At 45.6% G+C, this 24,554-nt stretch overlaps 1 protein-coding gene across 1 annotated transcript; it reads right to left on the reverse strand.

Moving 5' to 3' along the window:
- Positions 1–2,778: 2,778 nt before the first annotated feature.
- Positions 2,779–15,751, reverse strand: LOC146041633 (nicotinamide N-methyltransferase-like). Its single transcript, XM_083161568.1, has 4 exons — positions 15,746–15,751; positions 5,466–5,481; positions 5,101–5,308; positions 2,779–3,205 (listed from the first exon to the last, which is right to left on the reverse strand). Exons 1-4 carry the CDS (start codon positions 15,749–15,751, stop codon positions 2,779–2,781), a joined length of 657 nt encoding a protein of 218 aa, XP_083017694.1.
- Between the last annotated feature and the right edge of the window lie 8,803 nt (positions 15,752–24,554).

Consider the following 24,554-nt stretch of genomic DNA (forward strand, 5'->3'; position numbering starts at 1 on the left):
TAAACTTTATCTCTGTCACATAATTACAGCTGTACAGTCTGTAAGATTTAGCAAATAACCAAGGGCTATAGAAGAGCATAATAATAGTATAATTTTATTTATACTGTATAGTGCGTTTCTACAGCAGGACTCAAACTATGTTTACAGACAAACAAAAAGAAAAACAACACATTTTAATAAGGATTTTGTATTAGCACAGGAAGAAAATAACACAGGAAAAAAATCCATAGAGCTCAATAAGTATAAACATGGTTAGTGCAGCAATTTGGGATAACAAATTCCACAGGTTATCCTATATGAAAGGTAACAGGTGAGGCAGCCATCTTGAATGCACTATGTAGGATTACCCTGGGTGTATTAGGGTACACCAGAGTACATTACAGAAAATGTGGTGGTTGCAGCATCCTAATGTTTGTAATGGGGGTAATATAACAGTCAGGCCCATGCTTATTCAATCCCATCCACAAGTGTACCAGGTGAGCCAACCCGAACCTCAAATTGCTTGTACACCCCAAGGCTGTAGTCAGCTAGGCCTGCTCTAGAAGGATAAATTAAATACATAGTGCAACCTACCCATACAGAAACCAACCCAGGCGCATCTGAGGTTGCTGCGGCGGGGGTGCACATAGCAGAGGTGTAGTATAAAGTGGGGGTTACAAGAAGGGAATATAAGAAAAAAGCTAATCACAGTGGCATAAAAGGCAGAATTAAAGCAGTAACTATATGTAGGGCTGCCACCAAGTGTCCACTCTAATTTCACTGATCCCTCAAAAGACTTCCTCCCACAACAAAAGGTCTCCAATTGAGTACACAAATGGTGATAGGACAGTCTATCCAACACTTATTTGCAGTAATTACATTCCCTAGTTCAGAGTTTAAAATTACCTACAGGCAGGGCTATTTTTCGGCCGGAACGGTCCGGAACGCCGTTCCTGAAGTTCAGGTGAAAAATTGCGTCATCAGGAACGGCGTTCCGGAACCTCTAGCCGGCTCTGTGGGAGCGGAGGAAGTCCGGCGCCTGAGAGTGCCTGGGTGTACAGCAGCTGGGCTCGTCGGCCCAGCAGGCATCCTCTGTAGCATGTTTGAATGGGGGTGGGGTTTTAAAGGTAGAGCAGTGCCCTGCATGTGAAACTGTCTCCGCGACGGTACAGTTCACAGTGAGCCAATAGTGTGTCTGCCGTCCGGAGCTACCTATTGTAGGGAGACTCGCAAGATGATGATGTCATCAACGTGCGAGTCCGAAGGTAGCTTCGCAGCGGCACGTCTAGATGGTGAATGAGACGAGCACCTCTCAGTTACAGCTGTCCCGTGACCCTTCCTTATCTTCTGTCCTCCGACTGGAGCCTACAGCAGCGCTGGAATGTCCCTGTGGCTGTGAGTGAATGTTGAATTTCCGTCCACACATTACTATGCGCCACTGTGGGTTTGGGGGAGAGGGGCAGAGGCAATTCATAAGTTTGGAGAGGAAGATTGTGGTTTGATCAGTGCAGCAGCACAGAGAACACAGCCCTTTCCTCTTCTCTATGTTGACTATTTCTCAAAGTGCAGCAGAAGCAGGCTGCAAGTCCCTCTTCTCCACAGCCTCCAATCTCCTGATGCCTCTGCCTCTGTGCCCCCTCTGCATCTGTCTCTGTGCCCCCTCTGCATCTGTCTCTGTGCCCCCTCCACATGTGATTCTGTGCCCCCACTGCGCCTGTCTCCATGACCCCTCTTCATCTGTCTGCATGCCCCCTCTGCACCTGTCTGCATGCCCCCTCTGCGCCTGTCTCCATGCCCCCTCTGCGCCTGTCTCCATGCCCCCTCTGTCTCCATCTGCATGCCCCTCTGTCTCCGTCTGCATGCCCCCTCTGTCTCCGTCTGCATGCCCCCTCTGTCTCCGTCTGTCTCCGTCTGCATGCCCCCTTTGTCTCCGTCTGCATGCCCCCTCTGTCTCCGTCTGTCTCCGTCTGCATGCCTCCTCTGTCTCCGTCTGCATGCCCCTTCTGTCTCCATCTACATGCCCCCTCTGTTTCCATCTGCATGCCCCTCTGTCTCCGTCTGCATGCCCCCTCAGTCTCCGTCTGTCTCCATCTGCATGCCCCTCTGTCTCCGTCTGCATGCCCCCTCTGTCTCCGTCTGCATGCCCCCTCTGTCTCCGTCTGCATGCCCCCTCTGTCTCCGTCTGTATATGGATAATGGGCATCACGGTGTGTGGCATATGGATACTGGGCATCATGGTTTGGCATATGTATAATGGGCATGACAGTGTGTGGCATATGTATAATGGGCATCACGGACTGCACTATTGGGGTCATATGTGTATCATGCCCCCATTTTCATTGGCCAAGCCTCATGTGGCATGTGGCCACACGCGCACACAGTACCACCAGGTATTTTTTTAGACTTTTACCACTGGCTGGGGGGCATTGTTTATCTGGACTTATTGGGGGCATTGTGTAACTTGCACTGCTGGTGGCATGTGTATATATGGCACTGCTGAGGGAATTATGTGTTAAAAAAAAGTTTATGCGTGAATTGATACTCCGCCCCTTTGGTAGCTGCACCCACATCACCACCCACTTCTGCCCCGCCCACAGTTCCTGAACCTATTTTCCTACAAAAATAGCACTGCCTACAGGATATGAAATACTATGTAGTCAAGTACCTACAGTATACAGTAAGTTACAAAGCTGGGACAATATGGTAAAGTATAACTATAAAGCAGGAATACCTACAGTAGATCAGTTGTTATTATGAAGTGTTGACGGAATCATCCAGACAATGGCCACCAATCACATCCTATATATTCCCCTTAACAGCTGTAAGAACCATCATTTGTTTATAATCTGTGAGATCACTCTTTACCTTGCTATCAAGTAACTCACAGGAGATAATTACATATCCTTCATCGGTGAGGGTCTTTCTTACGAAATTTTCATCGTAATTTAATAAATGTAGCCTATCATTACCAGCAGTGTAATATGTGGCATTTAAGGCTCCAATAGCAATAAAGTATCCTTCGGGTTTAAGCAGCTTTGACATCTTCCTCAGGTTTCTGATGTAATCTTCTTGGTCCTGACTAACCACTTCCAGCATCACCCCAGTCACTAGACAGTCGGCTTGTGGTAACACCACAGGATCCGTGAGATTCTCTTTGCTGAAGTCACATTTCATAATGCATGTAAGTGTTTCCTTTACCATTTCTTTCTTTTCTTGTTCTTCAACACTAGGGGAAAAAACAGTATATAACACAATTGGTACAAGTGTCCATGCAAAATTTCTACACCTTTTCCACAGAACAAATCATCTCAGAGAGCACGGACTTACTTGTAAGTATCAATTACTTTTGTGAAGCAGTAGAGGGTTCTCTGCATTCTTAGGTGGTTTTTATGTGTAAGAAATGTCATCAATATTTTATTATGGATTGTGACAAATGCATCCTCATTTATGTAGCATTCATGCATCATGTAGCTGTTAGGGTTTTGGGTGTAAACCCACAGCCGGGACCACTGTTTAGAACGGCCATGGCGAAACCTACACTAACTCTATTGACCTCCTCGGACTGATGGCCGTAATCTTCTGGTACAGCTAGACTTCTCCTGTAGTCCCCGCGTTAGAAGGAGTGAGTTAGGCCCACTCCAAGCCCGCTGCAACCAGGTTTTAAGAGATGACAAGACTACGGAGATCATCATAGGTAGTGTCAAGAAGTGATCTACTGTAACTAAACGGCGCTATCTGGGGGGAACACCCTGCCTAATGGCACCAGGCCAAGGATGGGGAGTGCGCAGACACAAGATACAGATGGACCGGGGTGCCTCCAACTGAACATGCAAACTTGAACTGAGGGCACACAGTAATAAATGGTACCCCAAAACAAGAGTAATAACGTGGGTCTCTCCACACCTGGGAGAACAGGACCAAAGGAACTTCAGAAAATACAGAACAACAAAGGAATATGGCAGCTTGCCAGAACTTCATAAATAAACAAAGAACAGAACCAGGCTCCACTGGAGCACTTACATGACCTGTAACAGGCACAGCAGGACCACGGGATATCCAGCAGCTAAGGATAGTAAAAAGCGGGCTGGGACAGACTGGAGCAGACAGACAGGATTATGAAACTGAATGTAAGCAGGATGGAGCTGCCAAAGGCCAGGGAGGCTTCACTGGGCTAAGTACAGGGAGAAACAGACTAATGACCAGCAGATGGGTGGTAAGCTCCAAACAGAGCAGTACCCAGACAGGTGACCAGCTGTGAACAGGAAACTGCAGCTCCTTGCAAAAGGGAACAGAAAACTATCACTGGCAGGGCAGTGCTGGGGAGAATGCCTTAAGAAGGGCTCAGGTAATCAAAACACTTATGAAAGATCCAGCCCAACTCCCAAGCTGGTATAACGAGGTCATTAACACCCAGACTTGTGCATAAATCAGCTAACAGAAGATTGAGCTGCAATGGCACAGACTCACCACCGGAGGCCACCAGAGAGTCCAATACCAGGTAAAAATCACAGAACCAACATAACAGGAATGAGCCAGAATAAATGGCTCCTAACAGTAGTGCACATGGCTAGTCATAGAGCTGACCCTAACCAATTTAATGCCTAAGAAAGATATTGTTTGGTGCCCCCTGTTATCACTGCAAGGTGCACCTCTAGATACAGTATTATGGGTCCTGCAACAGCAAGAGCATTGGTACCTCCAACCCTCATGTTTGTAAAAGGGATAGTGCACACCGTTGGTGCACAAAGAGACATGGTCTTTAGTGGGAAGGGGTGTGACCACACAATTTTAGCTGTTCCTGGGTTACTAAGGGAGGAATTCACTTGCATACCAGTAATCAGGATGCTGACAGGCAGAATACCAATGTTGGTCAGAAGTTTGGTGCTGGGATCACAACATATCACTACTAGAGATCAGAATAGTTATTTTGGGGAGTGGCACTCCATACCTGGGTGTAGGATGGGGCTGTCGCTGGTTGTGCTGCCTGGTCTCTATTATTAAGGGTCCCCTGCATGGACCAGGGTGCAGTTGAGGTCGTGCACTGCGCGTGGGCAATGGGCTGCACTCTTTCTTTATGCTCTTACATTACCAGAATTATATTTTACCAGAATTATATTTTACCTGATACCTGCCAGCTCTGTAGCAAATTTAGTTGCATGAGTCCAATCAAACGCCCCAGTCCGGGTGTCCACCCATTTTTTGAGTTCCATAATACAGGTGTCTTGTAGTTTTAGTATTGTGATCTTTTTAAAACATTCACAGGCAACAAAAAGATGATGAACGAAGGATCCCATACTGATGTCAATCAAAGTTTCTCCTTTAATTTGACCTGTGGGGAAATACTCAGATAAGAAGGAATGTAACATTCTATATAGTTATAGTGAGTCAACCACAAAGAAATATAATGTGTGTCCCAGCAATGGCCACATACTGAATACAAGGAGTTTATGATGTATGCTCCATCGTATACATATAATACTTAGTACCTTCATCCACAGCATGCTGTAATAAATTACCAGAAATATGTGCATTACTGCATTGCAATAAAGTAATGGGCACATGGTTTATATGCAGGGCCAGCGCTACCCGCTCAGTAGAAAATGCAAAGCAGGGAGGCGCCGGCTGTTGCTGCGCCTGTCACACTGCATGACAGGCAGCAGTGCCGGAGACATAGAGCTCCCTCCCTGCTCCTTGTCACCTGGTCATCGTCAGGGACCAAAAGGGTGCGTGGCTACACGACCATAGGGTGCATGGCTACACGGACCAGAAGGGGTGGAGCTACAAGGGAGCAAGACTGACTGAAGACACAAGGAAACAGGAGAGGATGAGCTGCCAAGTGTGTAAAGTGTGGGTGTATTAATGTCGGCAACTGATGTGGGCACATGTATAGGCAGCACTATTAATGTCGGCAACTGATGTGGGCATGTGTATAAGCATCGCTACTAATGTCAGCAACTGGTGTGAGCATGTGTGTAGGCAGTGCTACTAATGTCAGCAACTGGTGTGGGCACTTGGATAGGCAGCGCTACTAATGTCGGCAACTGGTGTGGGCAATTGTATAGGCAGCGCTACTTATGTCGGCAACTGGTGTGGGTATATGGTTACACAGTGCCACTAATTTTGACAACTGGTGTGGGCATATGTATAGGCAGTGCTACTAATGTCGGCAACTGGTGTGAGCATGTGTATAGGTAGTGCTGCTAATGTCAGCAACTGGTGTGGGCATATGGTTACGCAGTGCTACTATTGTCGGCAACTGGTGTGGGCAGGTGTATAGGCAGTACTACTATTGGAGTAGGCATACAGTATGTATAGGCAGCGCTACTACTGTCAGAAACTGGTGTGGGTGTTATGTATAGGCAGCACAACTAATGTCGGCAAATGGTGTGGGCACTTGTATAGGCAGGCTAGTAATGTCAGCAACTGGTGTGTGCACTTGTGTAGGCATTGCTACTAATGTCGGCAACTGGTGTGGGCATATGGTTACACAGTGCTACTAATGTCGGCAAATGGTGTGAACATGTGTATAGGCAGCTCTACTAATGTCGGCAAATGGTGTGGGCATATGGTTTAGCAGTGCTACTACTGTCGGCAACTGGTGTGGGCACTATGTATAAGCAGAGCAACTACTTTTGGCAACTGGTGTGGGTGTTATGTACAAGCAGATATACTACTATCGGCAACTGGTGTGGGCATGTGTATAGGCAGTGCTACTACTGTCAGAAACTGGTGTGGGCATATGGTGACACAGTGCTACTAATAGGCAGTGCTACTACTGTCAGCAACATCAAAAAGGATCTGCAAAAATACTAAACTTCAGAAAAGCGAACTTTGAATTATTCAGGGAAGCCCTAACAGGAATTGGGTGGAAAACGGTTATGGAGGGAAAAAATGCAGAGGAAATGTGGGATACTCTAAAAAAGGTGCTTGATTCACTAACTATTGAATACATTCCTAAAGTAACTAAAGGTAAATTCAACAAAAAAAAGCCACCATGGTTGGACAAAGAAGTAAGGTCAGCTATCAACAATAAAACCAGAGCCTTTAAATTCTATAAAAATAACTTGAATGAGGAGGCGTTCGCAAAATACAAAGAATCAAACAAAACTTGTAAAGGGGTAATCAAAGCAGCTAAAATATTATATGAAGAGTGCATAGCCACTGAAAGCAAAACCAACCCAAAGAAGTTTTTTAAATACATAAATAGTAAACGTTTACTTAAGGAAAACATAGGCCCACTAACTGATACTAGTGGAAAAAGTGTTACTGAGGACAAGGGAAAAGCAAAACTGTTAAATGAGTTCTTCTCATCAGTATTTACTAAGGGAGAGCAGACTGTGGAACGAACATTTACCACAAACGGGACAAATAAGCCAGATCTCATTGTGGATTTCACGCCGAAGGAAATAATACTGAGGCTAAGCAAACTCAAAACAAATAAATCACCAGGGCCAGATGGGATTCATCCAAGGGTATTAATGGAATTAAGGGATGAACTAGCTACCCCCCTACATTATATCTTTAGCAAGTCACTATCGTCAGGTATAGTACCAAAAGATTGGAGAATAGCAGAGGTAGTGCCAATATTCAAAAAAGGAAAAAAGGAAGATCCCGCTAATTACAGACCCGTTAGTTTAACATCAATTGTGGGTAAACTATTTGAAGGATTTTTAAGGGATGGTATACAGAAATATTTAGATCATCACAGTCTACTCAGTGCTAACCAACATGGGTTCGTGAAAAATAGTTCATGCCAAACTAATTTACTAGGGTTCTATGAAGAGGTTAGTAAAAACCTTGATAATGGAAATGCTGTAGATGTGATTTTCCTAGATTTCGCTAAAGCATTTGATACTGTCCCACACAAGAGATTGATTAATAAAATGGAGAACCTAGGATTGGGTGAAAATATCTGCAGATGGGTAGGGAATTGGCTATGTAATAGAGAACAAAGAGTGGTTGTGAATGGTGCCGTATCAGATATGATACCGGTACTAAGTGGAGTGCCCCAGGGTTCGGCTTTGGGGCCCATTTTGTTTAACATTTTTATTAACGATATTGGGATAGGGTTACTCAGCAATGTATCCATCTTTGCGGACGATACAAAACTTAGCAAAGTCATCAAATCATCAGAAGATGTCACCATGCTTCAAAATGATCTTGCAATTCTAGATGAGTGGGCAAAAAAATGGAAGATGAGGTTCAATGTAGATAAATGTAAGGTTATGCACCTTGGGAGACACAACCAGTGTGCAAGTTACAACCTTAGCGGAGAGAAACTGGGTAATTCCATACTTGAAAAGGATCTAGGAGTCCAAATAGACAGCAAACTAGGATGTAGTGCCCATTGTAATGTAGCTACAAAAAAGGCCAACAAAATTCTGGCATGTATTAAGAGGGGAATGGAAACTAGGGACTCAAGGGTAATTATGCCACTATATAAAGCATTGGTGAGACCTCACCTAGAGTACGGAGTACAGTTCTGGGCCCCACACTATAAAAAGGACATCATAGAATTAGAAAAAGTCCAAAGGCGACCAACAAAGCTTATTAGGGGAATGGAGAATTTAAGCTACGGGGAGAGATTAAGCAATTTGGGACTATTTACATTAGAAAAGAGACGTTTAAGGGGGGACATGCTCAACATGTACAAGTATATCAAGGGCCAATATAAGGAACTGTCACGCACCCTCTTTTCTACTAGAAAGGAATCTAGGACGCGAGGGCATGAGTATAGATTAGAAGAAAAAAGATTTCATTCAGCTAGTAGAAAGAATTTCTTTACGGTCAGAACAGTCAAACTCTGGAACTCTCTTCCCAGAGAGGTGGTAACGGCTGGCTCATTAAATGCGTTCAAGGCAAAGTTGGACAAACATTTACTGGAGAAAAACATCCATGGGTACAAATAAGAAATATAATTTGTCTGTAAAATACCAGAACCTACCATATCAGCAATGGATATCTATACCAGGTTGAACTAGATGGACGCAAGTCTTTTTTCAGCCTTACCTACTATGTAACTATGTAACTATGTAACTGGTGTGGGCGTTATGTTTACTGTAAGCAGAGCAACTACTTTTTGCAACTGGTATGAGCGTTATGAATAAGCAATGATACAAATGTGGGCATATGCAGGAGTATTCGGGGCATTATGTGTAGCATAATGTGTGTTAATGTCATATGGGCATTATAGTGCAAGGAATATTGTGTAAGGGGAATTATGGTGTGTGGCATAATGTGTAATAGGCATTATGGTGTGCTGCATATTGTTTACGGGGCATCATGATGTGTGGCATAGCGAATAATGTGCATTACTGTGTGTGGTATAATGTGTAATGGGCTTACGGGGCATCATGATGTGTGGCATAGCGAATAATGTGCATTACTGTGTGTGGTATAATGTGTAATGGGCTTACGGGGCATCATGATGTGTGGCATAGCGAATAATGTGCATTACTGTGTGTGGTATAATGTGTAATGGGCTTTGAAGTGTGGAGAATAATGTGTTATGGGATTATGGTGTTATTGGTACTTTTATGTGACCACGCCAATTCCCCATGAAACCACGCTTCTATGTTTTTGTGCGTGCCTTCAGTGCGCACTCTCCCTGTTTTTTTAACATGTGGCACCAAACTGGCTAGTTACGGCACTGGTGCTATGTTAGGTGAATAAAATTGTTCTACTGTGTGGTGTAATTTGGAGTGGGAGTACTGTTGTGTGGCCATGCCCGTCCCTTTGTAAAGTTTGGGTGGATGCAAATTTATAGTTTGCAGGAGGGCGACAAACCTCCTAGCAACATCTCAGAGTATTTGAGACATGGTGATTGCAGGTAGGTCAGTATAAAATAAGGGTACTTATGTAATATCTAGGCTCCCGTTTTTCTTATGAGACCGCGTCCGCTCGCCACGCTTCGGGCACGGTGGCTCACTGCGCTCGCCACACTATATAAAATCAACTCCATGCGTAGTTGGATAGTAGGGGTATGAAAAAATGGGGTGCATTTAACATGGGAGCCCAGATAATACATAAGTACCAAAATAAGATTTAGGAGTAATTATAAGAAAACATAAATGCCCTATTTTCTCTGTACTGTATGTACAAGTTACACACATAGTAACATAGGGCCTTATTCTTGTTCATTCCTTCTTAGATGGGCAAAACCATGTGCACTGCAGGTGGGGCAGATGTAACATATGCAGAGAGAGTTAGATTTGGGTGGGGTTTTTCTTCAAAGGGAGATCTATATTAAAATGTAAAAATAAAGCAGCCAGTATTTCCCCTGCACAGAAACAAAATAACTCACCCAAATGTAATTCTATGAATTACATTTGGGTGAGTTATTTTGTTTCTGTGCAGGGGAAATACTGACTGCTTTATTTTTACACTGCAATATAGATCTCACTTTGAAGAAAAACCCCACCCAAATCTAACTCTCTCTGCATATGTTACATCTGCCCCACCTGCAGTGCACATGGTTTTGCCCATCTAAGAAGGAATTTGCCTCTAAGAATGAACTAGAATAAGGCTCAAAGGGGGTTATTCTGGTTGATGCGGGCGGACCGCGTTCGCAAGGTACAGAGGTTTTTTCAACTGCGCATGCGTATGAATCACTATGCGCAAGTGCGGTGACAGCACACCGCTCATGAACGGACCTTCCCGAGCAAAAAATCCCATCCGCATGCGCACGGTCACAGTGGGCGTGATGTTGGCGTTTTTAGGGGAGAGGCCAGAATAGTGGGCAAAACTGGGTGTATACCTGGGTGTGCACGGGGGTGTGTACTAAAACTGCACGGAGGGACAACTGCCTCGCTTGGCGAGCGCATAGTGCATTTTTGGCCCAAAACAGTCGGACGCCAAAGAGTACTCAATATCACTCTTAGAGTTTACGGACACCCTGGGTCTGCTAATTAACGCCAAATACAAGTGAATTACATACACCTGACTGCAATATTCTCCAATGCTGCAGCCTATTTAGTGAAAAAACTAGTTTCAGTACCTGCAAGCCATACACAGCACTGATTTCAGTGCAAGCTTCTCTTTCTACACTTCTCACCATTTAAAGGTAGGTTTATTTTTATGTCGTATTAATCCAAATACACATGTTTCAATGTGTCCATTTAGTTACTTTTTAACCATCTACACCAGGCATGTCCAAACTATGGCCCTCCAACCAGAGCCAAATTATGGTCTAAATGGGCCTGGAGCTGAAAATTATCAAGGGCCTATTATGCGCAATAATAGGGGTTGTGGCCAGCACCTAATAATGTGGGAGGCGTGACCAGTGTTCTGTTTGGGTGGTCTGCTCATGGGTGTGTCTCTATTTGTGTAAATACTTTTAACTAATTATATATGCCTGGAAAAAGCAGGGGGTTGGCATAATAAAAATGCAGGGAGATATATTGGCGGGTGCACTCCAATGGTGCACCCGCAGGATGCCGATGTCCTAAGATACTTGCGGGGTGAGGCGGCACTCCAGTCATAAAAAAACCTGAAAGCCGAAACTTGGTAGACAACATTTCAGCACCTTTTATGTGGTCACCTAAGTTTACCACACCATATACCCCTTATACAAATCATGCAACACAATAGTAGCCCCCTTATACTGTACTTGCCTCTTAAACATTATGCCACATGGAATGAGCCAAAATTCACACCAATTGAGCCAAAATTTACACTATGGCACACAGATTAAGGCAAAATTCACGTTATGCCACAGATTAAGGCAAAATTCACATTTTGCCACATGGATTGAGCCAAAATACACACTATACAAGGCCTGTCCAAACAGTGACCCTCCAGCTGTTGTGAAACTACACGTCTTAGCATGCCTTGACATAGTTTTAGCATTCCCTAATAGCAAAACTGTGGCAATGCATGATGGGACTTGTAGTTTCACAGCAGCTGGAGGGCCATAGTTTGGACATGCCTGCACTATACCAAACAGATTGAGCAATCATGCACAATATGCTTCATAAATAGGGGTATAGCGCGCCAAAGGCGCGCATTAAAAATGTACACCATAATGCCCATTACATGTTAAGCCACACATCATAATCTTTATTATGTATTATGCCAAACACTATAATGCCTATTAAAATTTATGCTACATAAGTGTTGCTTTCCTACATGTTCATTGCCAGGGGTTCCATGCTCATTGCCAGGGGTTCCATGCTCATTGCCAGGGGTTCCGTGCTCATTGCCAGGGGTTCCGTGCTCATTGCCATGTGGGATTACATGCTCATTGCCAAGGGGGAATACATGCTCATGGTAACTGGGGGACAGCCGCCGTCGGGCGGAAATGACAGCCATTGACATCTGGGCATAGAGCAGGGGGCTGCCCGGCTGTATTTAGCGCACTGCTATTTGAAATAATACCCCTTTTACACCAGAAAATGCAGGGATTTACGCGGGAATATTGTCCCAGGATCATGCATGGACATTCCCGGACTGGCCCATTTTACACCAGCCTAGTCCCAGCATTTTCTGGTGTGAGGGGGAGAGAAAACCACCCCCGCCCCCCTTTAAACAAGCAGCTATATCTTCGGAACCAACTGTCCCATTTACATGTAGGCTTCGAATGATTTTGGTCCTGTGAAACTGGGCCGTTTGGTTCCAGAGAAATCTGTCCTCAAACAACATGAACAGCCATGAAATTACAGTATATCTGTAGAACCAATGAACCCATATGGACCAGCCTGGTATCAGATTGAAGGCCCAGCGATTTCAGTTCGACTGAGATCAACCTTGAGCTTCTGTGATGCCGGAGGGGGAACTGGCAGCCGTTGGAACCGGGTGGAGGTCGGATTTAGCGGGTCCCATGTTATCCTATGGGGAAAACGTTCTCAGCTACAAAATGGGCCTATTAGGAGAGTGGGCCTGGAGCTGTAGCTCCATCTGGCCCATTGTTAATCCGGCCCGGCCTCCAGCTGTTGTGAAACTACAAGTCCCATCATGCCTTGCCACAGTTTTGCTATTAAGGGATACTAAAACTGTGGCAAGGCATGTTGGGATGTGTAGTTTCACAATAGGTAGAGTGCCACAGTTTGGCCATGTCTGATCTACACCCTTAATGCAAGTGTGTTTTTAATGTTAGGAAAACAGGAAACACAATTCATAGGAGTCGACATGTGTCAACTTTTTCACTGCAACACAAACATACAATTCAAAAAATTTATTTACACAGCTCTATTTCCCTTTGAAGTTGGATTCTACCAATTTTCACATTAGCAGACCAATTGCTGGTCCAGACCAGTGACGCGTATGCTCCCGTGCTCGGGCGTACGCCACCGCCTCTGAGCGGAGCTGCGTTCTGTCATATAAATTATGGATCTTATTCTGGTCCACACACAACACTGCAAAACTCGCAGCACTGCATGTGGACTAAACGTTGCCCCCCATCCACCCTGCGGTGGGTGCGGGGGGAGAAATCATTTAATGTCAGCGACCATTGAATGATTTTTCCAGCGCTCTCAGATCTGAGACACCTCTGTGGTGTCTCTTATTTTTGGGTGCCCTGTGTGGGAAGCGTGCTAGCAGCTGATATGACGTCATCTGCCCAACCCCCGCACCCACATCATGGGAGAATTTCCCTGGGAACGCCCAGCATATTCATGTGAACGCCCATGAAATTTTGGTCTTTACCATGGGCGAATTCCACTGCCCACCAACCGCTTCTGGTGTGTGAGTGACGTGGTGCTCGCACACAGCGGCTGCATATGCACATAAATTACTATGCGCATGTGCAGTCACCAAAAACCGGTCCCTTGTGGGAACATGCGGGGGACCGATTCAATCAGAATAGCCCCCATCACATGTCTGCCATGACAACATTCTCTGGCAGAGTATTTCATATCTTACCTACCCTTACTGTAAATAATTCTTTCCTTCACTGGTTGTGAAACTTCCTTTCCTCTAACCATAGGGTGTGACTGTGTGTCCTACAGTCCTTTGGGTAAAAAGTTCCCCTAAAAGTGTAAATTGGCTAGCCTCAATGTAACCGTCCCTAACCTGGCTAACCTTTCCTCATAGCCCAATGTAACCATCCCTAACCTGGCTAGCCTTTCCTCATAGCCCAATGTAACCATACCTAACCTGGCTAGCTTTTCCTCATAGCCAAATGTAACCATACCTAACCTGGCTAGCCTTTCCTCATAGCCCAATGTAACCATCCCTAACCTGGCTAGCCTTTCCTCATAGCCCAATGGAACATCCCTAGCCTGGCTAGCCTTTCATCATAGCCCAATGTAACCATACCTAACCTGGCTAGCCTTTCCTCATAGCCCAATGTAACCATCCCTAACCTGGCTAGCCTTTCCTCATAGCCCAATGTAACCATACCTAACCTGGCTAGCCTTTCCTCATAGCCCAATGTAACCATACCTAACCTGGCTAGCCTTTCCTCATAGCCCAATGTAACCATACCTAACCTGGCTAGCCTTTCCTCATAGCCCAATGGAACATCCCTAGCCTGGCTAGCCTTTCCTCATAGCCCAATGTAACCATACCTAACCTGGCTAGCCTTTCCTCATAGCCCAATGTAACCATACCTAACCTGGCTAGCCTTTCCTCATAGCCCAATGTAACAATCCCTAGCCTGGCTAGCCTTTCCTCATAGCCCAATGTAACCACACCTAACCTGGCTAGCTTTTCCTCAAAACCCAATGTAACCATCCCTAACCTGGCTAGCCTTCCTCATAGCCAAATGTAACCATCCGTAACCTGGCTAGCCTTTCCTCATAACCCAATGTAACCATCCCTAACCTGGCTAGCCTTTCCTCATTGCCAAATGTAACCATCCCTAACCTGGCTAGCCTTTCCTCATAACCCAATGTGACCATACCTAACCTGGCTAGCCTTTCCTCATAACCCAATGTAACCATCCCTAACCTGGCTAGCCTTTCCTCATAACCCAATGTAACCATCCCTAACCTGGCTAGCCTTTCCTCAAAGCCCAATGTAACCACACCTAACCTGGCTAGCCTTTCTTCACAGCCCAATGTAACCACACCGAACCTGGCTAGCCTTTCCTCATAGCCCAATGTAACCATACCTAACCTGGCTAACCTTTCTTCATAGCCCAATGTAACCACACCTAACCTGGCTAGCCTTTCCTCATAGCCCAATGTAACCATACCTAACCTGGCTAGCCTTTTCTCATAGCCCAATGTAACCATACCTAACCTGGCTAGCCTTTCCTCATAGCCCAATGTAACCATACCTAACCTGGCTAGCCTTTCCTCATAGCCCAATGTATTCATACCTAACCTGGCTAGCCTTTCCTCATAGCCCAATGTAACCATACCTAACCTGGCTAGCCTTTCCTCATAGCCCAATGTAACCATCCCTAACCTGGCTATCCTTTCCTCATAACTCCATGACTCCACATACAGTACCCAGGATGTACTACAGCATGGTCCAAAGTCCGGACAGGGGGTAGAGGAGGGGAAAAACAGAGGACCAGAGGGGGGAATACAGGATGGGAGGGGAGCAGTGTTCCCTCCACAACTCGCCGAACATGCGCACAAACATAATAACAGAGCGCCCAGTAATTTTAGTTTAGTATTTTTTTTTACTATTGTTTGCATTTTCAGCTGCCCCGGACACTGTGTATAACAAAAAAGCTCTGCTGGGCTGGGCTGGCTGTCAGTCGGCCAGTAAGCCCACCCTTGGTTTCCAGGGTCTGTCAGGATTGACTCCCTGATCCTTGCAGTGCAGAGGAGCCAATACGCAGATGCCGCCTTCCCACTTTCCCAGCCTTCGGCCTTACCGCCATTGCCGTTGTCCACCCCTAGATTGTGCTGGCATCGCTGCTGCCTGCCACTAAACAGCCTGAGCCTTGGGTCAGCGCTGGGAGCTGGGAGTACCATCGGGACACACGCATGACTGCCTGCCTGGCCGTGACATCAGACGCTGAGGCTGTGGCGCGGCAGCACCCATCGGTCAGGAAGACAGGAGGAGCCTGTAGATGCTATCCTGCACTGGAACTGGCGAGTAGCTGAGCAGCTGCACAGTGCTGGTCTGCTCTGTGGGGAGAGGGGCCGGAGCCACAGGGCTGGAGGCTGGCTAGTGACTGCAGTGCTTAATGTGGTTGTAAGGGGCGCATCAAAATGGCACAGTATATGCTCTTCACTGCACCTCTGGACAGGGCCTGTCTGGAAGGGGCCCTGTCCTGAGGTGCAGTGAGGAGATAAGAGTGGTGTCAGACTCATAGGCTGCTTTTTGGTATTGACAGCTTTTTGGTATTGGCAGTAATGTGTATTGGGCATTACAGGTTAAATTGTTGATGAACGTTTTCCAGCGCGCAATGTCCATGTTTATGGAGCATATTGTTAATCTTGGCTTCATTTGTGTACCATTATGTGAATGTTGGCTCAATCCGTGTGGAATTATGTACATTTTGGCTCAATCAGTGTGGCATTATACAGTGTCTGTTAATTATTGTAATTATTAAAATTAACCATTTATACCGCTTTCAGACCGCACTGTGAACATAGGTTATTGCCGTGTTCGCGGGGCTTAAACACGGGTGAAGGTGCGGTATGAAAGCGCCACACTCAGAAAACCCGTGTTGAGCAACACGGCTTTTCAACCCTGGTCTTCACCAGGGTTGAACACGGCTCTAACACGTGTTTCTGTGCGGTCAGAAAGGCCCCGACCCGTGTCATCCGACACTGCTGTTTATGAAATGCCGCTATTGGTGGATTCCTGTGAGGTCAGCAGTCTGACCCCGGAAACCAACAAGCAGCACGCTGAAGCTGCGGACCACGCGATACAGGTACCATCCCAGCCTGCGCTCCGCACTTTAACAGCCTGCTGTTCCCCACTTTGGAAGCCTATTGCTCCACACTTCTACAGCCTGCAATCCACACTTGTCCAGTGTGTATTCCACACTTCTACAGCCTGCTTTACAGCAATAAGTCCTCTCTCTGGACAGATAAGGAGGTGAGGGAATTGCTCAACATAAGGGGTGAGGAGGAGATCCGCAGACAAATCACTGGAACCGTAAAGGACGTTGTGGTCTACAAAAATATTGCGATGGTATTGGCATCCCGTGGCTACAAAAGGACACAGCAACAGGTGGTCAATAAGCTCAAGGCGCTGCGGAAACATTTCATGAAGGTACACGACCACAACAGACACAAAAGTGGTGCGGCATGCCTAGATTGGAAACACTATGACCAGTGTGCAGGTGTTTTTGTATGCACAGCATTAGCCACACCAGTCAGGCTGTCGTCCAATTTAGCTGCGCAAAGCAGCCAGGCTTCTGAGAAGGACCATGACAACAGCAGCGTTGCAGACTCTTGTCCATCGTCGCCACTGTTAATAGATGATGACCCGGCAGACACCATGGACCAACATCCTGGGGGCCATGATGACAGTATCGTTGCGACTGTTGAATCGGCAGAATAGACACAGGCCGTAGCCTGAATGGCATCTGGAGCCACATTGGCTGGAGCCACGCCACCTCCAAATACCCAGACCCCACCATTGCGCAGCAACCGTAAGTACTAATGTATAAAAAAAATATGTGGTGCCACTATTTATTTTATAGTGAGTGTGTGTGTATACATACACATACACACAGACAGACAGACAGACTTACACCCACAAGTACTTAAAAAGTTGGTGTAATTTTTTTTGGGGGGGGGGGTATGTGTGTGCAAGCACATATATATATATATATATATATATATATATATATATATACACACACACACGCACATAAACATACACTTTTAAAAAATAACGTGTTTTTTTGGGGGGGGGTGTGTGTGCGTATATATATATATATATATATATATATATATATATATATATATATATATATATACACACACACACACACACACATACATATATACACACACACACTGACACCCAAAGAAAATAAATATTCCAACAGAAAATGTTTCCATCATCCTTTATTTAATTTTTTTTTAAATCTTTTGCAGTGTTGTTATTGTGCAGGTGGACGAATACCACTCGCACGCGTTTGCTATCTCCACTGCTAAGGTAATAAAATTTTACGCTGATGATTTGTCTAGTATATTCTGTTCCTCCAAGAAGAAAGCGAGTGAATAAAAACGAACAAATGGCCAGAGTTATGGCCAATGTCATTGGCGAAAAATTGCAGGAAATGGACGCAGCAATGTCCGCACAAGAAGATGCTCGCCTAGATAGATTTCTCAAGGCACAGGATGCTATGCAAAATGCGTTTTTGACACAGTTGATAGCCATACAGAAGCGTCAAAGCAGGGACGCAGAGTTACTGCAAAGAAATGCCCATCAGTTCCAGATGACATTCCTTGAGCGAATACTCACCAGTCGCAAACAAGGGCATTCTTCAGTTCCACAAATACAACAGGCACCTCACTACCCAAATCAACCCTACCCCCAATATAACCCTGGCCCGTTCTATGACCATGCTCACCCTCCTGTGTACAGGAACTTATCCCAACTCGGCACTTTGTTTTTATATTACTACAGTTTTAAATATGTAAACAGCACTTTTTATAGTTGTAGTTTCACTTGCCAGAACAAGGAATGTTTTTAGGTTGCAAAGATGCTCCTTTCACTATACTGTTTGTGTGTTCACCTGTAAATGTTAACATAAATGTTTACACCAAAGTTTTTGAAAGTTTTAGCGTGTGTTGAAGTACACAATTTTAAACAGGTACACTGCTTGAACATGAATAAACCTGTTTTAATATTTAAACCACAACTTTGTATTTGCATTTATGATGACAGTAGTGAAGGAAGATTCACCATTAAAGCAGAGCGGATCTGTTCTGCATTCCCGCTATCATCCCCAACATACTCTGCAGAATCCACAGAGGTGTACTCAAGTGGAGAGTCCTGTACAGCCCACTCAGGGAGAAATTGCTCATTACGAGCCTCACATATGTTGTGCAGTACACAACAAGCTGCGACAACATCAGGCATAATCATAAGGTCCACATAATTTCTCTTCATGACGCAGCGCCAACGTCCTTTTAATCTGCCAAACACATTCTCCACGACCATCCTAGCAGAGCTCAAGGTGTGGGTGAAGGCAATTTGTTGAGGGCTCAACTGCACATGTTGCGTGAAGCCCTTCATCAACCAGAGGCGTAAAGGGTAGGCCGCATCGCCAATAATATGCACTGGTATCTCAACCCCATCAATAATCTTTGATTTCTGTAAACAGAGAGTAAAAGATAAGTATTTGTAACGTCGAAAAATTGCCTACACCAGTGTTTCTCAACCTCGGTCCTCAAGGACCCCCAACAGTGCATGTTGGGGGTCCTTGAGGACTGAGGTTGTGAACCACTGGCCTACACCATAGTGGTATATTATTAGTTACCCTACAGATGTTGGTGAACTACACATACAAGCATTCCTTGCACCAGTTTTAGTATGACCTAATGTAAGTCAAAGCATGGCAGTATGTGTAGTTCATCAGTAAGTGGAGGTCCGCTTATGGCTCACTCCTGGTCTCCCCCACAACTTGACAAATGTGTTATTTCTTACCTCTCTTGAGAACAGCCAGCCACCTTGCTTTTCCTCCGCTAGTTGGAAAATGTCTGAATTGGCAAGGACTCTGGAGTCATATGCTCTGCCTGGCCACCCAATGAACACATCAGTTAAGCTAAAAGGAATGTATGTTTAGTTTAGAAAAATGGTCTCAATGCACATAATATAAAACACACACTGCAAAAACAAACTTACCAGTACTGGTGATCCACGACTGCTTGTAAAACGATGGAATGCCACCCCTTTCTGTTGTAATAGTCTGCCGGGCTGTCACGGGGTGCAATAATAGGGATATGTGTCTCATCAATGGCCCCAGCACACTGTGGCTACCCCCGTCTGTGGAACCCTTGGATAGTGTCCTCTAGGCCCCTTGGATGGTGTCCTCTAGGCGCTGTCCCTTTGGAAGGGAGATGGAGAGTATCCAGTATTGCCCGTGTGACTTGGTAGACTATGCTGCAGACTGTAGAGATCCCAACTCCAAACAAGCAGGACAGTGTGCGGTACTCCCCAGGTGTAGCATACCACCACAAGGCGATGGCTAGCCTCCTGCTTGGCTCAATGGGTCTCCTGTAGTTGGTGGTCTGCATAGTGAGTGCAGGGGTCAGTACATCCAGGAGGTGTTTAAACGTGCCACGTGACATCCGAAAATGAGCCATCCACTGTTCATCTTGGAAAGATTCCACAGCTAGCATGAAAGCTTGCCCATGACTCCGGTCTCTGGCCCACAATGTTCGGGCTGATGCCGTGTTCAGATGTAGTGCGGACGACATAGTAGACTAGATAAATGCTCTCCTCCTGCGCAAATAAAGGCATCTCTCCTTGTTCCTCTCTGCCCAAAACTGTGCACTTTTCCTCAGCATGAAATAAGTGTACAGCATGTTGCATAGTGTGACACTATGCTGCATGCTAACACCTGAATCACACAGAATCAAAGCACAAACATCCATGAGGTCAGAGAAGTCTGCCATGCTGCTGCTGCTGCAATGCTGTGAACAATCTCCGCCCCTTACTTTTATTTCCTTTGTGACATCATTATTGTGAGCAATGAAAAAAGTCAATTTTTAATGACACACATAGGTTTTGCAGGCCGGACACGGGTTCAGTGTGTAAGCACCAATCCTAAGAAAACCCGGGTTGAAGTGCAGTGTGAAAGGGGTATTTTAAGAGTCTGACACGGCTCTTCACAAGGACAAACCCGTGTTCAAAATGCAGGGTTGGACACGGGTTTTGCGGTCTGAAAACAGTATTAGTTTACTAGGCCTTTATAACGTTATGTGACGCACAACATTTTACATTTCCTTCCAAAGTTGCACAGCCAATATCTTTTGCCGCACAGAGCCTTAGTAAAATTAGAGCGAACATTGGAGGGGAATACAAGATAAGATGGAGGAGAGGAGGGGGGTTCCAGGAGAGGAGAGAATAAAGAATGAGAAAGGGGGTAGAGTAGGAGAGGGGCAGCAGAGGAGGAGAGGGAAGGGTACAGGAGGAGAGAGGATTGGTAGAGGAGGTGAGGGGCAGTAGAGGTGAAGTAAAAGATGTGAGGGGTGGCAGAGGAGGAGAGGGGCACGAGTAGAGGAGGAGAGGGGTAGGGGTGGAGGAGGAGGAGAGAAACAGTGCAATCGGTGCTTGTGTCTATGGCAATGGGGCCTTCCTCTGCTCCCTGGATGCTGGGGCTCCTGGTAGTTTAGCAGCTCTGAGGCCTCCTCATTCAGTTTAGAGGTAACTAGGCTCCTGGTTCAGCTAACCAGTGCCGGGGCTCCTTGTTCAGTGTAGCAGCACTGGGGCTCCTCCTTCTGCTCACTGGTGCCAATAGTGCAGAGGATCCCTCTGGGTATAACAGCACTTACATTTCACTGCTAACGATGGGCACAGGACAGCGGCACAACCACTGCCCGCACATCACTATATTAAAACATTTAAGAGGGTGAAAGGATGCCTGTGGGCCCCTCAAGCTGCCAGGCCCCATGTCAATTGCATCCCCTGCACCCTCTATAGTTACACCACTGCTCGAACACATTCACATTCACATTTCTTCCTATTTATTCTCTCTGTATTTCTCTCACTTTCTCACACACACCCATTCTATATATCCACCTATCCCCCCCCCCTCTCTCTCTCGCTCTCACACACACACGCACACGCACACACGCTATCCCATTTCCACATTTTCATTCTCTCTCATACACTCTCTCCCATTTCCATCTATCTCATCTCGGTTTTCTCTCTCTCACACTCTCTCTCTCTCTTATTTGCCCCAATTCTCTCTCTCCTGCCTGCACTTATTCCGCCACTTTTTCTCTTCCACTTATTCCTTCTGTATCTCTCTACCATCTCCCTCTATTGCTCTCACCTCCAAGCCTCCATGGGACTCATAGTGAGTGGCAGCTGCCTATTTGCCAGTCCTGGGCCCCACAATTTCCAGTGGCAGTTAGGCATCACATTATTTAATAAGTGTTGCAGATGGTGAGTGCCAATCAAAACCACATGCCATGATGGTTTGAAGGAGACACAGGTGGCTCTAAAGCACTTGCTGAGACAGGATTGAGTTAATACCCTAATGTATGGGATGCTGGTAGTTAGAATACTGACTGCGGCTACAAGACTGGTGCCGGAAGATGAGAATGCAAATGCCGGAATCCCAACTCTCGGCAGCTTCAATGCTACAGTAGCATCATTATTGCGGGTTAGCCATTTAGCTGTATGTATTCTGCTGAGGCAATGGGTCTAGTTCAGATCTGCATGCCCGGCTGAATATCAGATGACTGTGAATGCGTGCAGTTTGCTGTGAGCATGTGAAAGCCATCTGTTCCAAATGGATCTATTGAAGCCTTCGCTGTCCCTACACAGGGTAATAAACATCCTACGGCCATTTGGGGGCAGTAATGCAGAATTTACTGGGAATGCCCCAGAAAATGCAGGTGATCCCAAGGCCACTGGAAGGGAGGGCCGCTTATGTTATCAGTGGCCTCCTCTGCTTTATGGCCTTCACTGCGCTGAGAAAGTCTAGACTTACTCAGCGTTTGTAAACAGTGTGGAATCCATTCAATGGTGAGTGATTCAGAATGTATTTCCCCTGTGTGCGCAGCTTGGAATGCGTTCAGTCATGCCCATGGGCAGGATTTCATATATTTATAATTATATATATATAGGTAATTGCATAGGTGCGGCACTCCAAGAAATGCAACTGCTAGTGCAGTGTCAGTCGGGTGCCCGCTCAGATGCACCAAACCGGACCGGCAAGTGTGATGTATAACTTAGTAGACGGCGGTACTCACAGACGATGAATAAATTAGACAGGAAACCTGGCTTGTGACCAACGTTTCAAGCCTCCGTGGGCTTTTTATCACTAATCCCCAGGGCCGCCTTGATCAGTGGGACTAGCGAACAAGCAGTAGCTCTGCATTTTGCCGTAGCTAAACACAGCATCGCGGCACTGAGGTACCAGATGATAGACCACATCCCAGCCTCCTTAAGAGGAGGAGACAGGGACAAGCAGTTGCTTTGTATGGAGAGCAAGTGGATACACAAGCTCAATACAGTCAGCCCACATGGGCTTAATGAAGCAATCTACTATGGATGCTTCTTGTAACTCTGGTACTGGTGAGATAATTTCACATAATGAGGTAGAAAGATCCACCAGGATTAAGTCAAATTTAGGAGACCCCTTCAGCATAAATCCATATAAATCCAGAGTGCAACCCAGGTAGAGAAGCACTAAGTTCATAATAGCCGACAGTAGGCAATAAACAATGAAGGAGCAACCAATATAGACCTGGTGCACAGAAATGGGTGTATAATATTAGAAGTAAAAAGAGGAGCAAGCAAGAAGTGCATGAGAGTGACACTGCCAATATACAAAAATACTTTAGCACACACGAGAGAACAGATTCTGGAGATACACACACATTTTTTAATATTTAGCAACATGACAGCTGACAACGATTTTGCACAGATTTTGCTATACATGTCACAAAGGGGAGACGCAAAACAGGGCGGACTGTCCGGGCAATGCTAGTCCACAATATTTGTGGACTTAAGCAGAGCCCAGACGCAGGGAGGCCCTGCATGTGTACCCCCTTTGGTGGGGGGATTCACCACCATTGACGTTTATTGACAAATAGATATGTAATTAGATTGATATATAGGGTTTTTTTGTATAGATAGTTGATATGTACATATGTAATTTCATGTTAAAAAATGTTTTATTCAGTTTGTCCATTGAGAAATATTGTTTAATATGAGGCCAAGACTGATATAACATGCAGCATAAGAAGAGCACCAGTGCCATCTAGTGATCACTATAGATATTGCACCCAAGAGATGATTATTTCACAGCAGAGGTTAATGATCAAATACGTGAATGAGCCCGTTTGTATTTATTATATTTTAAGAATTGCACATAGATATAGTAATGTAGAGAAGAAGAGAGGGCACATCAGCAATGATCATGTCACTTTTGTTTATTTTTCAGATACACTATAGAGTGCATCGCAGTGTTGCCCGTCCAATATGATGACCCCCAGACGGTGTCACGTCATTTCCGGGAGGAAGACCCGGAAGTGAGACGGAGAACACGCCGGTGGGCGGATGCGTGAGCGGGCAGCACCGGGATGGGTAAGCTACACAAATGTATAACTGTATGCCACTTGTAAATGTTTAACTGAGTATGTCCTGAAGACGGGCTTGGACCGAAATGCCGTAGGCACTTAGTAAACTATGTTTTTCTGCATAAAAGACCCGGAGTGACGTCCCTTATTTGGATAGCTATATATATATATATTACGTTTCGGTGCCTCTGCACCTTTATCAAGAGGGTTGCAGAGGCACCGAAATGGCCGTCGAGGAGACGCTGTCACTACCGGCTGAGAATGCTAACTATAGCCTCATTTATGCCTGCTGGTTGTTTATTATGTTTTTACTGACATGATCATGGCTGATCGGATTTTTTAAGGATCCTGTGTTGCACTTCCAATCCTCACCAGTTCAATACCATAGATGGTGTACCATATAGGAAGAAGGGAGAAGTATATAGTGCAACACCACTTATTTATTTAAGCATACAT

This window comes from Crinia signifera, chromosome 19 (assembly GCF_055691185.1).
Source record: "Crinia signifera chromosome 19, ASM5569118v1, whole genome shotgun sequence".
Classification (NCBI taxonomy): Eukaryota; Metazoa; Chordata; class Amphibia; order Anura; family Myobatrachidae; genus Crinia; species Crinia signifera.

Coding starts and splice junctions, on each gene's coding strand:
- LOC146041633 (XM_083161568.1), bottom strand. Junction 3,206..5,100: donor ACAGAGCTGGCAGGTATCAG/GTAAAATATAAT, acceptor TTTTTCCCCTAG/TGTTGAAGAACAAGAAAAGA.